This window comes from Mercurialis annua, linkage group LG2 (assembly GCF_937616625.2).
Source record: "Mercurialis annua linkage group LG2, ddMerAnnu1.2, whole genome shotgun sequence".
Classification (NCBI taxonomy): Eukaryota; Viridiplantae; Streptophyta; class Magnoliopsida; order Malpighiales; family Euphorbiaceae; genus Mercurialis; species Mercurialis annua.
This window is the reverse complement of record NC_065571.1, coordinates 49,113,703-49,127,151: the sequence shown is the minus strand read 5'-3', so window position 1 is coordinate 49,127,151 and position 13,449 is coordinate 49,113,703. Positions and strand designations below refer to the sequence as shown.

General features: G+C 32.2%; 1 protein-coding gene across 1 annotated transcript; it reads left to right on the top strand.

The window, feature by feature from the left end:
- The first annotated feature begins 7,997 nt into the window (after positions 1-7,997).
- On the top strand, positions 7,998-11,153 carry LOC126667620 (exocyst complex component EXO70A1). The gene is made up of 2 exons (XM_050360626.2): positions 7,998-8,277; positions 8,361-11,153. Exon 2 carries the CDS (start codon positions 8,556-8,558, stop codon positions 10,608-10,610), a length of 2,055 nt encoding a protein of 684 aa, XP_050216583.1. The 5' UTR covers positions 7,998-8,277; positions 8,361-8,555; the 3' UTR covers positions 10,611-11,153.
- The last annotated feature ends 2,296 nt before the right edge of the window (positions 11,154-13,449 follow it).

Sequence of the window (13,449 nt, the reverse complement as noted above, 5' to 3'; positions counted from 1 at the left end):
CTAGCTACTACTTATTTCATGATTAATCTTTTGAGTACTGGGAATTCTACCTTCGGAAAATATATACTCCCTCCGTCCCAATAGAGTTGTCCACTTTGAGAAATTTTTTTGTCCAAAAACTCTTGTCCACTTTCAAAAAGTAACTAACTTTTACACTCAATTTTTCTATATTACCCCTATTTAAAATTCACTAATAAATAAAGTGAAAGTAAATTGCATGTGGACCTTATATTAAATAGGGGTATTATAAGAAAAGTAAGTGAAATTTTATAAAATCTATACACAATCATTGTTTTTCTTAAACTGTGTGATAAAGGCAAAGTGGACAACTCTATTGGGACGGAAGGAGTATTTAACCTGCATAGAAAAACGGAAGTATTGTTGCTTGGCAACATGAATGGGTAAAATGATCATCGCATATAAAATTAAAATATACTCTCAATTTCTTAAAATTATTAAATGCGAATTAATTAACCATGAGTTACAAGTTCAGTTCAGGACCGCAACCACGTTTTACACAAACAAGGGGGCTAATAATCACCGACGGTCCTCGACCTTTACTCTAAACTTCCATAAACCCCCCAACCTTTCAAAAGCTTCCCTAAACCCCCTAACCTTTATGGCGGCGCTCATTCACGGTCCTTATGGACGAAAATATCCCTAAGCGCCGTCTTTTTTTGGCGGCTACAATTCTAAAAAAAAAAAAAGACGGCGCCACGTGTCATCTGACATGTGGCAAAATATCTAAAAAAAATTGAAAAACCCAAAACACCCTTACAATTATTAAAATTTTATTAAAACAAAAATAAAAAATCAAAGCAAATCAACCCATTCAAACCACTGAATTATCGAAACCGAACCGCCACAACCGAACCCGCCTCCGGTCATCTTCTCAGGTGAGAAAACGACCAAGCTCGTCGTCTTCTCACCTGAGAAGACGACCGTCTTCTCAAATCTGAGAAGACGAGGGAAGACGAGCTGCTGCTCGTCTTCTCCGTTTTTGAGAAGACGAGCAGCAGCTCGTCTTCTCCGTTTTTCAAAAGACGAGCAGCAGCTCGTCTTCTCCGTTTTTCAGAAGACGAGCAGCAGCTCGTCTTCTCTGAGAAGACGAGCTGCTGCTCGTCTTCTGCACATCTGTTCTTGGAGAACAGATGTGCATCTGTTCTCCAAGAACAGATTTCCAAGAGCAAATTCCGATGGGTCGGCAGCGGGTGGTGGTCGGCGGCGGGTGCGGTGAGTGGTTCGGGTTGGCGGGTGGATTGACCGTGGGTTGGGTTTGATTAAGTAAATTTGATTTGGTTTAATTTTTTAGGGGGTATTTTGGGTGTTTCAATTTTGTTTTGACATTAAATGACTTGTCAATTAACATGTGGCGCCACTATTTGTTTTTTTCTAAAAAAAAGGACAGCCGCCAAAACCAAAAGGGTAGTTTCGTCTATAAAGGCCGTGAATGGCGCCGCCACAAAGGTTGGGGGGTTTAGGGAAGCTTTTGAAAGGTTGGGGGGTTTACGGAAGGTTAGGGTAAAAGTCAAGGAACGTCGATGATTATTAGCCCAAACAAGGGTAATAAATCTATTGTCGTGCATTTACACATTTTGATAGCTCAAACAAAACCTTCATTTTTTTATAGTTTGAAATATGACATTTGTGAAAGAAATTGAACCCACGATCTAACAGATTAATGCGCAACAATTCATTGGTAGCTCAGACATGCTTTAATGAGGGTAAAGTAAAGAAATAAAAAATTATTTGGCCTCCATTATAGTGACCATTTTTGTGGCGGGTTGGTTCAGTTATTTCAAAAACTCTAATTTGATGGGTGTTTGATTGAACTGTTTCGAGATTACACATAAATCATATGTCAATTACTATGTATTTTGGATATGAATGAGCAAAAGATCGATTCAACCAAATTAAACATTTACTCATAATTAAATTTGGTTTAATTTTTTAATTAATTCAATTAATTTGGTTCGATAATTAAAAAGTTTATGCTCGATTGTAGTTTTTCTTTTCAAATTTCAATTAATTGAATTTGCAATGTTTTATAATTAACTTTATTTATTAGTTTTACGTTTATTAATTTAACCGAACTAACCGACTAGTTTTTTAATTTGGATAAAATTGTAGATTAAAATTGATAATTTGATCGATTCAATTAAAACATGGATAATTCAATCGATTTGCTTTTAAAGTCTCAAGTTTGTGGTTTGTTTGTTAAAGAAGCAGATGGTGAGTGTTTGGTGGTAGTCAAAGCACATGAAAAGTAGTGAAAGGTATGGGTGTGTGTGGACTTTGATTTTTTTGGAAGTAATTAACTAATAAGCCAAGACAAGAGAGATTAAATTGTGCGTTTGAATGAGTCAATTTTCAACTATTTTGAAACACTCCTTCATTTCAAGGACAAAACCTCTTTGCTTTTGACCTTTTCTTCAAACTAATTATTATCTCTCATCGATTAATTTCTTTACTCCAGAAGAAATGCAATGAAATAAACAACAAAGTCTTACTGCATTCATCTTTTAAATTAATAAAAAAATTGATTTCACGAAAATATTTGAATTGACCAATTGACAATTTTGAGGGTCAATCACTTTGTTCAACAAATTAACTGTTACAATTATGAATTTTGATTCCTAGAATCCGGTCAAATGCAACAGATCCGAGTGAAGAATCAGGCTATGAAATTGTAATGGGCCTTCAAGTCATATGTTATGTTGACTATAAAAGTTGAAATTACTTTTGGGCTGGAATTGTTTTTACCTCACAATTTTAATTCTGTCAGTAATCACCCAAAAAAATAAAAAACTTTGCACAAATCCCTCATAATTTAAAATAGTTTGGTTTTAACAATAAATAGGACAACTATACCCCTTCTTCATCTTCTTCTTTTTAACATAATAATCGGTAATGGCCACAGATCATAATCTAAGGATTCAAGGTTTGATTGCAAGTAAAGTTAGAGAGTTGGAGAATTGATGAAATTTCAGAGAATTTGAAAACGTCAATTTTAAAAATAAGACTACAACGTGATAGAGACAATTGGTTTGATGTGGCGGCGTGGTGATCGGACCGGCGACATGGAGGTTGGATCGGTGGCGCGGTGGTTAAATCGGTTGTGTGGTGGTTAGATCAGTGGTCCGGTGGTCTGACTTCTTCGTATTTGGTGGAAGATATTGAATAAGTTAATTATTTTTTGTTTGTCCAGATTTGGTGGGATGGGTTACTTGATGTTATATTTGTGCTAAGACAAGATCTGAGGTTGAAGATGATGAATAAAATACTATTTTGATTCAAATGGTGTTAAGTGCTTGTCAATGTTATTATTTTCTAATTTTTTAATTAATACAAATATCAGTAAATAAATTAAAGTTGATTTGGATTCTACATGAACTTGATATTAAGAAGAAATTATGAGTAATTTAGTATTGAGTTCCCTTCATAATGTAATTTTATGTGCATCATGAATTTAAGCACTGTTTTGGACATGTGTATTTCATCTATGGAGGAATGCAAGCTGGTTGGGGTGAATTCAATGGAAAAATTGTAAAAGGGGTATTTGTAAAGCCAAATAAAGAGATATTAGTTACTCCAAAAAATTTCCTTTCTTTTTCTTTTTTTGTTTGTCCACTAGTTGAACATACAATATTACTGCAGAAGTTTGTATTAACTCCATTGCTTATCTTGGTGTTTTAGGGGCTGGACAAATAATTAGATCCAAAGAACTTACATGGAGGATGTAGGTTAACAGTTAGTGCAGCAAAAGTTTAAGCTAGAATGGAAATAGAAAATATGGTTAGATATGAATAAGTGGCTAGTGGTGCACATGACAAGCAATTATAAGTTAGTTAATAATATATAAAATTTTATAATTCTAAATAAAGATGAACAATTATATTTTATAAAAATATGACCTAATTGTTCACATTCAGTTTATATTTGGTTATTTTTTATTCAAATTCAATTTAATTTTATTAAAATCTTATATAGTTAACCATTAGTTTATTTGTGAGTTTACAAGCTTATTTTGATAAACTAAATTATTAAAAAATTGATTTTATTAATTAATTTAATTTAAAAAAATATTAAAAATTGAATGAAGGTAGTTCGGTTGATATAGGTTCACTTAAGGTTCATATTAGCTGATTTTCGATTTTATAGACTGCCAAATATATTTCACAAGATATTAAATTTGTATATTACACTAAATCTCAAAATTCTCCCAATATAAAATGTCAGTTAAAATTGTAAAAGAGTAGTAAGATAAATTTTACAAAAAATTGAATTAAGATAGTTCAGTTGATATAAGTTCACATCAGGTTCATATCAGGTTGGTTTTGATTTTATATACTGCCAAATATATTTCACGAGATATTAAATTTGTATATTACACTAAATCTCAAAATTCTCCCAATATAAAATGCCAGTTAAAATTGTAAAGAGCAGTAGATAAATTTTACAAAAAATTGAATTAAGGTAATTCAGTTGATATAGGTTAATATTAGGTTCACATCAGGTTGGTTTTCAGTTATATAGGTTGTCAAATACGTTTCACTTAAAAGAAATATTCAATTTGTATATTACATTAAATTTCAAAATTCTCTCAATATAAAATGTCAATTAAGATTGTAAACAGCAACAACACAAAATTTATTAAAAATTGAATTAAGATAGTTCAGTTGATATAGGTTCACATTAGGTTGATTTTCGGTTTTATAGGCTGTCAAATATATTTCACTTGAAAAAGATATTTAATTTGTTATTACATTATATCTCAAAATTTGCTTATATAAAGTGTCATTCAACATCGTAAAGAGCAGCAAGACAAATTTTATTAAAAATTGAATTAAGATAGTTCATTTGATATAGGTTCACATCTGGTTCACATCATGTTGATTTTTGATTTTATAGATTGTCAAATACGTTTCATTTAAAAAAGAGATATTCAATTTGTATATTACACTAAATCTCAAAATTCTCTCTATATAAAATGTATTTAATATTGTAAAGAGTACTAAGACAAAGTTTATTAAAAATTGAATTAAGGTATTTCAGTTGATATAGGTTCACATTCGGTTCACATCAGGTTGATTTTTGGTTTTATAGCTATTAAATACATTTCACTTAAAATAGATATTCAATTTGTATATTACACTAAATTTTAAAATTCTCTTTATATAAAATATATTAAAAATTATAAAAAACAACAAGACAAATTTTATTAAAAATTGAATTAAGGTAGTTCAATTGATATAGGTTCACATTAGGTTGATTTCTGGTTTTATAGAATGTCAAATATATTTCACTTAAAATAGATATTCAATTTATGATTACAATAAATCTTAAAATTATTTCTATATAAAATGCCATTTAAGATTGTAAAGAGCAGTAAAACAGATTTATTAATAATTGAATCAAGGTAATTCAGTTGATATAGGTAAGTTCACATACGGTTAACATCAAGTTGATTTTTGGTTCTATAGACTGTCAAATGCATTTTACACAAATCCATGTTCCATACGTAAATACAAAATTAAAAGTAAAAAATAAACCAAAAATAATAAAAAGATGTTAGAAAACTAAATATTCAAAAAAAAAAATCAAAACAGAAAAGTGAATAACTACAGTGTATGGTTCAATATTCTTAATCCATTCAAAATGAAAATTAACATCATCACAAGACAAATCCAGTAAATTACACTTTTTTGTTACCCAATTTTTGAGCATAAGTAACCATTTATCTAAATTTAGTGGTACAAATTGGCGTGAAATCACATCATAGAAGAAATAAGACAAACAATTATATAAAACATCTGTAATGTTTAAAGTTATTCAATATATCTTTTAAAATTATTAATCATGATAATGAAAATATAACAATTGAGGGTAGACATCACCACCATAAAAGAGAGAACTTTAGGGATCTTTTACATGCTTGCCCTTTTCATTCAACATAATTCAAGACTCTAAGATTAAAAAGAACAGAAAAGAATAAATTGTTATCTTACATCCATGTCTAAACAAACTTGTTTTGCTATAAGATGTTGATTTTACCAACCAAGTTTGCAGTAAAATGGCAGTTTGTGTCAAAATCTGCAATCAAAGTTCCCTTCAAAAGAGTATTAGTAAAAAGAAAGTAAGATCAAAAACTGAGTTTAGAAACACAAAACCAGATTCATTTGCACCTAATCCAAACAACAATTCCTTCAACAAACCAAAATCAATTTGGACAAGAAATTTACTGCCAAAATCTCTCTACCAAAAAACAAAAACCCCAATTCAATTAAAATCAATATCAATAAATCACAAGTAAAACTAAAATCAATTGAAACATATTATCACACTGAGAACAGCAAAATTCAATTCAAAATAGACAATCAATGGCGGAACCACCACTTGCCGACCGACAAGCCACCGCCGACCATTTTTTATCGAACCAGAAACCATCACGATCGGAGAAAAAGACATCACCTATTGGACCGGCACTTCTAGCCACCATAAACTCTAATTCCCAAGTAATCAATGATGGAACCACCACAGGCCGATCGACGAGCCACCGCCGACCATTTTTTATCGAACCAAAAACTACCATGATGGGAGCAAAAATAATCACCTCATAAGAAGTGGGGTGTAATAATTCAGTGTGTCAAATACACAATAGGCTATATGTACAATAGGGTTAAAATAGGAATGAAAACTATAAAAAGGTAGGCATGAAAAACATTTTTAAATTTTGAGAGATTTCTGCAAAAAGTTAAAACATGGGTCACTAACATAAATTTTTCAATATTTGAGGGATTCCATGTAATTTTCTCTTTTGCATTTGGGTCTACATGGGCTTTGATTTTCTGCCCTTTATGTCCTATTTCCATTTTCTAAACTTTTTTTTGTAAATATCTATTTTCGGCTCACAGTTCGTGAAAATATGTTGTGATATTTTTTTTTATATAAATATGCTATTTTTTACTTATTTTACAATAATACGCTTTTGGTATATTTTGATAAATTATAAAAAGTATATGTTTTCGCAAAAAAAATACCCCGAAGAAGCGTATTTTACACATTTACGCAAACAATACAATAAGAATATGTTTCTATAAAAAATTATTGAAAATGTACACGGTGTAATTTTTTTAGAGAATATTATTGCATAAACGAAACCTCATGAGAAATATTTATAAAAATTACTCTATATTTCATTGTTTTATCTTTTTAAGTTGTTGGATATATTTTGTTAAAAGTTGCACATATGATTTTGGGTCGGACAAATCAAGGTTCAATAATTTCATCATGCAACTTTAGTCATACCTTTCTTTTAGCCACAAATATCCAAATCATTCATATATGAGGAACTTTTATAATGGTCTATTTTTAAGTGATGGATTTTACTCCTATTTCTAAAATCACTCCTATTTTTTTTTACAATACTTAAATTAAAAAAAATATTACGTTGGAAAGTTTTACTATTGAAACCAACACATCTCATCTATTAAGTAATGAATGAGCCTTTTCTTATCTAATCACAATACTACAGCCTTTCTTTTGAAAATAATAGTAGTAATAATAATAATGACCAGTGGTTTTAAAAAGAGAGTGTGATGAGCAATTGATATTTTATAAGTTTAAATATTTTATGTGTTAATTGCCTATTGTTTATTAATTGAGAGGTAAATTTTTATTTAAGTCTATTTTAAAAAAAATATTAAAAATAGTTTAATCACCCATAAGAAATTTGTTGCAAAAAATCAACTTATTTCATTTGCTTCTCAAACTCATACTATGCATGAATGCCACGTATACACGAAGATTTGAGTTAAATCTACATGCTTCTCACTCAATTAATGTACTTACCTAATCAATCTCAAAGTTAAAGTATAATTAATTTAACATACTCAAATTAATCTCTTCTCCTAATTTTTTCCTGCTTTTCAATTTATTTTCCAAATTAAGCAAACCAACTCCTCTCTACCGAAGTAACATCAGTCTCAAAATATAAATATTAAAAAAAGCTTCTGTGCATCTAAAATGGCATCTCAAATCAAATAAAAGAAAAGAAAAAAGTTGATGTTTTAGAGACAGAAAACTTTTATGCTGTCAACCACTTTGGCATTACTCTCTCAAAGAAAACAGTTGTACATAAAATCTCTCTCTTACCTAAGATTTAGGGTTTTTCCTTCACTTTCTTTCAATCCCTGATTCCGATTCTTCTTCTTCGTTTCAGTACTGACTCAACTCAACTCAACTCGCTATAGAAAACCCACCAAACTTTAACCCTCAGTGAGTATTCCTTTTGAATTTCGTCTTTTGTACTTCTGTTGTAGCTCTGTAATTTGTGTTTGTTTATCTGTATTCTTTTTTAGGTTTCGTGTAACTTTTGTAAAGAAAAGTATGATGATTTGTACTCATACGAGTCCTGGTTGATTTTATAATCGGATTTTTTTGTTTATATCATAATAAAAAGATCAATTATTGATTCTGCGTACAACTTTTGAACTTTATTATTGTGTCAGTTGAGTGAGATTCAAAGTTTAAAGCTTTGATTTGTGGGGATTCGAATGGGGGATTCAGTTGGGAGTGGTAGTAATGATAACAAAGATAGGTTTCAGAATCTGATAGCTGCAACCAAGTCATTGAAGTTAAGTTTAGATAAATCAAAAGCTTTGGCCTTTGCTCTTGAAAAAACCGGACCTAGATTAGATGAGATTAACCATAGACTGCCGTCTCTTGAGGCTGCGGTGCGTCCTATTCGAGCTGACAAGGATGCCCTTGTTGCCGTTGGGGGCCATATTAATCGCGCTGTTGGTCCTGCTGCGGCGGTTCTTAAGGTTTTTGATGCTGTTCATGGTCTGGAAAAATCACTTTTGTCGGATCCTAAGAATGATCTTCCTGGGTATTTGTCGGTTTTGAAGCGCCTCGAAGAGGCATTGAGGTTTTTGGGGGATAATTGTGGATTGGCAATTCAGTGGTTGGAGGATATTGTTGAGTATTTGGAGGATAATAGTGTAGCGGATGAGCGGTACCTTTCCAATTTGAAGAAGTCACTGAAGAGTCTTAGGGATTTGCAAAATGAAGATCAAAAGGCTAGCCTTGACGGTGGGCTTCTAGATGCTTCATTAGATAAACTAGAAGGTGAGTTCCGGCGGCTTTTGACAGAGCATAGTGTGCCACTTCCTATGTCAGCACCTTCAGCATTGGGTCAACAGGCTGTAATTGCACCCTCACCATTACCTGTGAGTGTTATCCAGAAGATGCAAGCTATTCTTGGGAGGTTGATTGCAAATAATAGGCTTGAAAAGTGCATAACTATTTATGTTGAAGTTCGTGGTTCAAATGTTAGAGCTAGTTTGCAGGCGCTTGATTTGGATTATCTTGAGATTTCTATTGCTGAATTCAACAATGTACAGAGCATAGAGGGTTATATAGCTCAGTGGGGCAGGCATTTGGAGTTTGCAGTGAAGCACTTGTTTGAAGCAGAATATAAGCTTTGTAATGATGTGTTTGAAAGGATTGGATTGGATGTGTGGATGGGTTGCTTTGCTAAAATATCCGCTCAAGCAGGTATGCTTGCATTTCTTCAATTTGGGAAGACTGTTACGGAAAGTAAAAAAGATCCGGTGAAGCTCTTGAAGCTGTTGGATATTTTTACATCTCTGAACAAGTTAAGATTGGACTTCAATCGGCTTTTCGGTGGAACAGCCTGTATGGAGATTCAAAATCTTACACGGGATCTCATTAAGAGGGTGATTGATGGAGCAGCTGAGATCTTCTGGGAACTTCTGCTTCAAGTGGAGTTGCAGAGGCAAATCCCACCTCCTTTGGATGGAGGTGTTCCAAGGCTAGTAAGCTTCATTACCGATTACTGTAATAAGCTTATTGGGGATGATTACAAGCCTATTCTGACCCAGGTTCTTGTTATTCATCGAAGTTGGAAGCACGAGAGATTTCAAGAGAGGCTCCTTATTACTGAAGTATTGAACATAATAAAAGCCATTGAGCTCAATTTGGAGACTTGGACAAAAGCTTACGACGACACTGTCCTATCTAGCCTTTTTGCTATGAACAATCACTATCATTTATACAAACACTTAAAAGGAACAAAACTTGGGAATCTCTTAGGGGATTCTTGGTTGAGAGAACATGAGCAATACAAAGACTATTATGCCACGATCTTCTTGAGAGATAGCTGGGGCAAGCTTCCAGGTCATTTAAGTAGGGAAGGTCTTATTTTATTCTCAGGTGGTCGTGCCACTGCTCGTGATCTTGTCAAGAAAAGACTGAAGACTTTTAATGAAGCTCTTGATGAAATGTACAAGAAGCAGTCAAACTGGGTTATGCCAGAGAGAGATCTAAGGGAAAAGACGTGCCAGATGATCGTGCAGTCGGTTGTGCCTGTTTATCGAAGTTATATGCAGAACTATGGGCCCTTGGTTGAGCAGGATGGAAGTTCCAGCAAATATGCAAAATATTCTGTGCAGACCTTGGAGCAGATGCTGGCATCACTATTTCAACCTAGGCCAATGAGATATGGAAGTTTCAAAGGCAGGCAGCTTAGCGAGAAATTCGACAATGGGGTAGCAGATCTTCGTCGCACATCGTCAGCGGTTGCGTGATCTGTGGAGTTATCTTGATGTTTGGACTTAAAATGGAACCACAGATATCCATCTGTTGCTAAATGGTCAGTTTTTGCTGTGTACATATTTATATATCTCTTTAGAAAAGGAACTTCCTTTCCAAACCAAGGCCTTGCTGGCAAGAAACTCCATGAGCTTCTCAGTTACGAACACGGACCATTTTAGTTCGTGGGGAGTTCAGCTAACTGATTTGTGCTGAGGAGTGCTAGTCATTATTGTGAAGTCGTACATTGGTTTACGTAAAGCTTAGACGATACATGGAGGTATATCTAATCATTTTACTTCATTTTTACTCATTGATAAGTTATTAGTAGCGGCTGTAAGAACCTTAAATGCTAAATTTCATGTAAAATTCTTTGATATGTGATGAGTAAGTAGAGGTCTAGCCAAACTTAAATTATTTACATCTCAGAATTCTGAAATGTCACAAAGTGTATGAATGATTTTCCTGTTCTCTGTTGCAACTGCCTTGAATTTATTGAAAGGCAAAATCTCCATTGGTAATAAAGTGTAATTTATGTAGCCCTGATTCAATTTAATTTAATTCTTCAATGTTTTAGTTATGTTTATACTCAGTTTTATGCTTCAATATACTATTGTTCATTTGTTAGGGATGGATTTTGGTCGACTGAGGTATTAGTTGAAACATTGCTTATTTCTCAAACATGTGGTCATTCTGAGAAACCTTTGGTATCATAATACTAACTAGTAGTGTAAAAGAGTTGGACTATTCGCGAGTTACTTGTGATTGTCTCGAAAAAAATTGAGTTAAGCTCGAGCTGCTCGAGTTTAATTTCGAGTTGAGGATTCGTGTAAGCCTAGACGATCCTAAACGAGTCTCTTACACACACTAATCAATAGTTTATTATTTTCTTTGTGTTGGCGTTTTATACTTCTAAATTTACGTGTATATCATATATAATTGTCTTAATTGGTTGAATTCCATCTCTTATTGTGGACAAGAATTATCACATATGATAATCTTTTCAATAATGGTTTTTGTTCTTCATTATATTTGAGCTTACTCGAGTCGAATTGAGAAGTAGTTTGGATGTAGTTTGAGTTTGAGAATTTAAGTCCATATAGCTTGAGATCGAGCTTGTGTAACACATTCGACCTCGAGTTCGAGCTCAAACTTAGCATGACATAAGCTCGGCTCAACTCGAATCATTTACATTCCTGAAATTACTACTAATGCGGTTTCTTTGAAAATTCTGAATACAGGGATATATCTTCTTTGTTGTATTCACAATTGTTCATGCAGTCACAATTCTGAGTAATGCTTCTGTAATTGGTCTGGAATCTTTTTAATTTTGTTAAGTGATGATCTGCTCGAGGCAAGAGTTGTATTTGAATCTTAATGTAAAATTAGTCAAACCTATTATTGTTTTCCTAGACAATATAATATATAAATCCATTGGTCTAAGGATTAGTGGTTTAGTTGTCTGGTCCCATTATAAATTATTGAGGCAAACATAAGATTCCCTTCTCTAATCTAATGTAAGATGGATTTAGAAACTCCAATTTTATATTTAAATGCATAGGAGTATTATTTATTTTATGTATTTCTTCTAATTATTGTAAGATTAGCTAAAGAGATAAGGTGGGTGTGCAAATGGGTAAGATCTTGTGTAGCCATTGGTCATTCATGGCATTGACCTAATTTCCTTCAATAAGAGTTTATTAAGTTTATATTAGAAGCAATTGATGCAAATATATAATTCAAATATAGAAGTCTCATTTTTTAGTATTTTATTCCTTTGCTGTAATTACTATTACAGTGAAGGATAAAGTATAATTTCTTACCGATAGATTGTAGTTTAAATGATGCATGCGCTTAGGACTGTGCATTCGGTTGTCTAACCGAACACCGAAATTTGGTAAAAATACAAAACCAAACTAGACTGAATTTCAATTTTAGCTTACACCAAACCGGACTAAAAGGTTTGGTTTGGTTAAAAACCAATTTTGTTTTTACTTTTTCTATTTTTTAATTTTTTATCATAAAGTTAATTCAAATATTAAAATAATGTGTAATAAATATTTTTAAATAGGCTTAATTCCTTAAAAAACTCACCTTGCTTTTTTTTTGTTTATATCCTGACATTGTAAAAATACTATTTGTACCCAATTTTGAGTTTTATGTTTCATCTCTATCTAAAAGCATTAAATTGTACTCTTTTCATTTGAAAAAGAGTTCAAAACAATCTTTCATTTTTAACTTATATACTAATTAGATATTAATGTTATTAATAGTACAAAAATGCCATCTTTTTAAAAAAATTAAAAATAATATATATTTTTTTAATTTTTTTTTAAAAAAATTTGGAACCGCCGCCGCTCCTTTTTATCGGAGAAGGAGCGGTGGCCGCTCTTTCTCTGTGGAGAAGGCCACTTTTGGAGAAGGAGCAGCTCGCTCCTTCTCCACTTTTGAAGAAGCAGCCGCCGCTCCTTCTCCAAATTGGAAAAGGAGCGGCCGCAACTCCTTTTTCGATGAGAAGTAGCGGCGGCGGTTTCTCGTTGGTTTCAGATTTTTTTTAAAGTTTTTTAATTTTTTTTATTATTTTATAAAATTAAAAAAAAAAATTATTTGGATATATTTGATTATTTTTTAAATTTAAGAATTTGTTTGTATTTTTTAAAATAGATAAAAGTATGTTAATGAAAAGAGTACAATTTAATGCTTTTGGGTAGGGATGAAACATAAAAACCCCAAAAATTGGGTACAAATGGTGTTTTTATAAGGTCAAAGTTTAAACGAAGAAAAAGTGTAAGGTGGGTTTTTTTTTAAGAAATTAAGCCATTTATATATTTATTA

Bases quoted from the DNA above. Each gene is read 5' to 3' on its own strand.
- LOC126667620 (XM_050360626.2), top strand. From the start codon at position 8,556: ATGGGGGATTCAGTTGGGAGTGGTAGTAATGATAACAAAGATAGGTTT.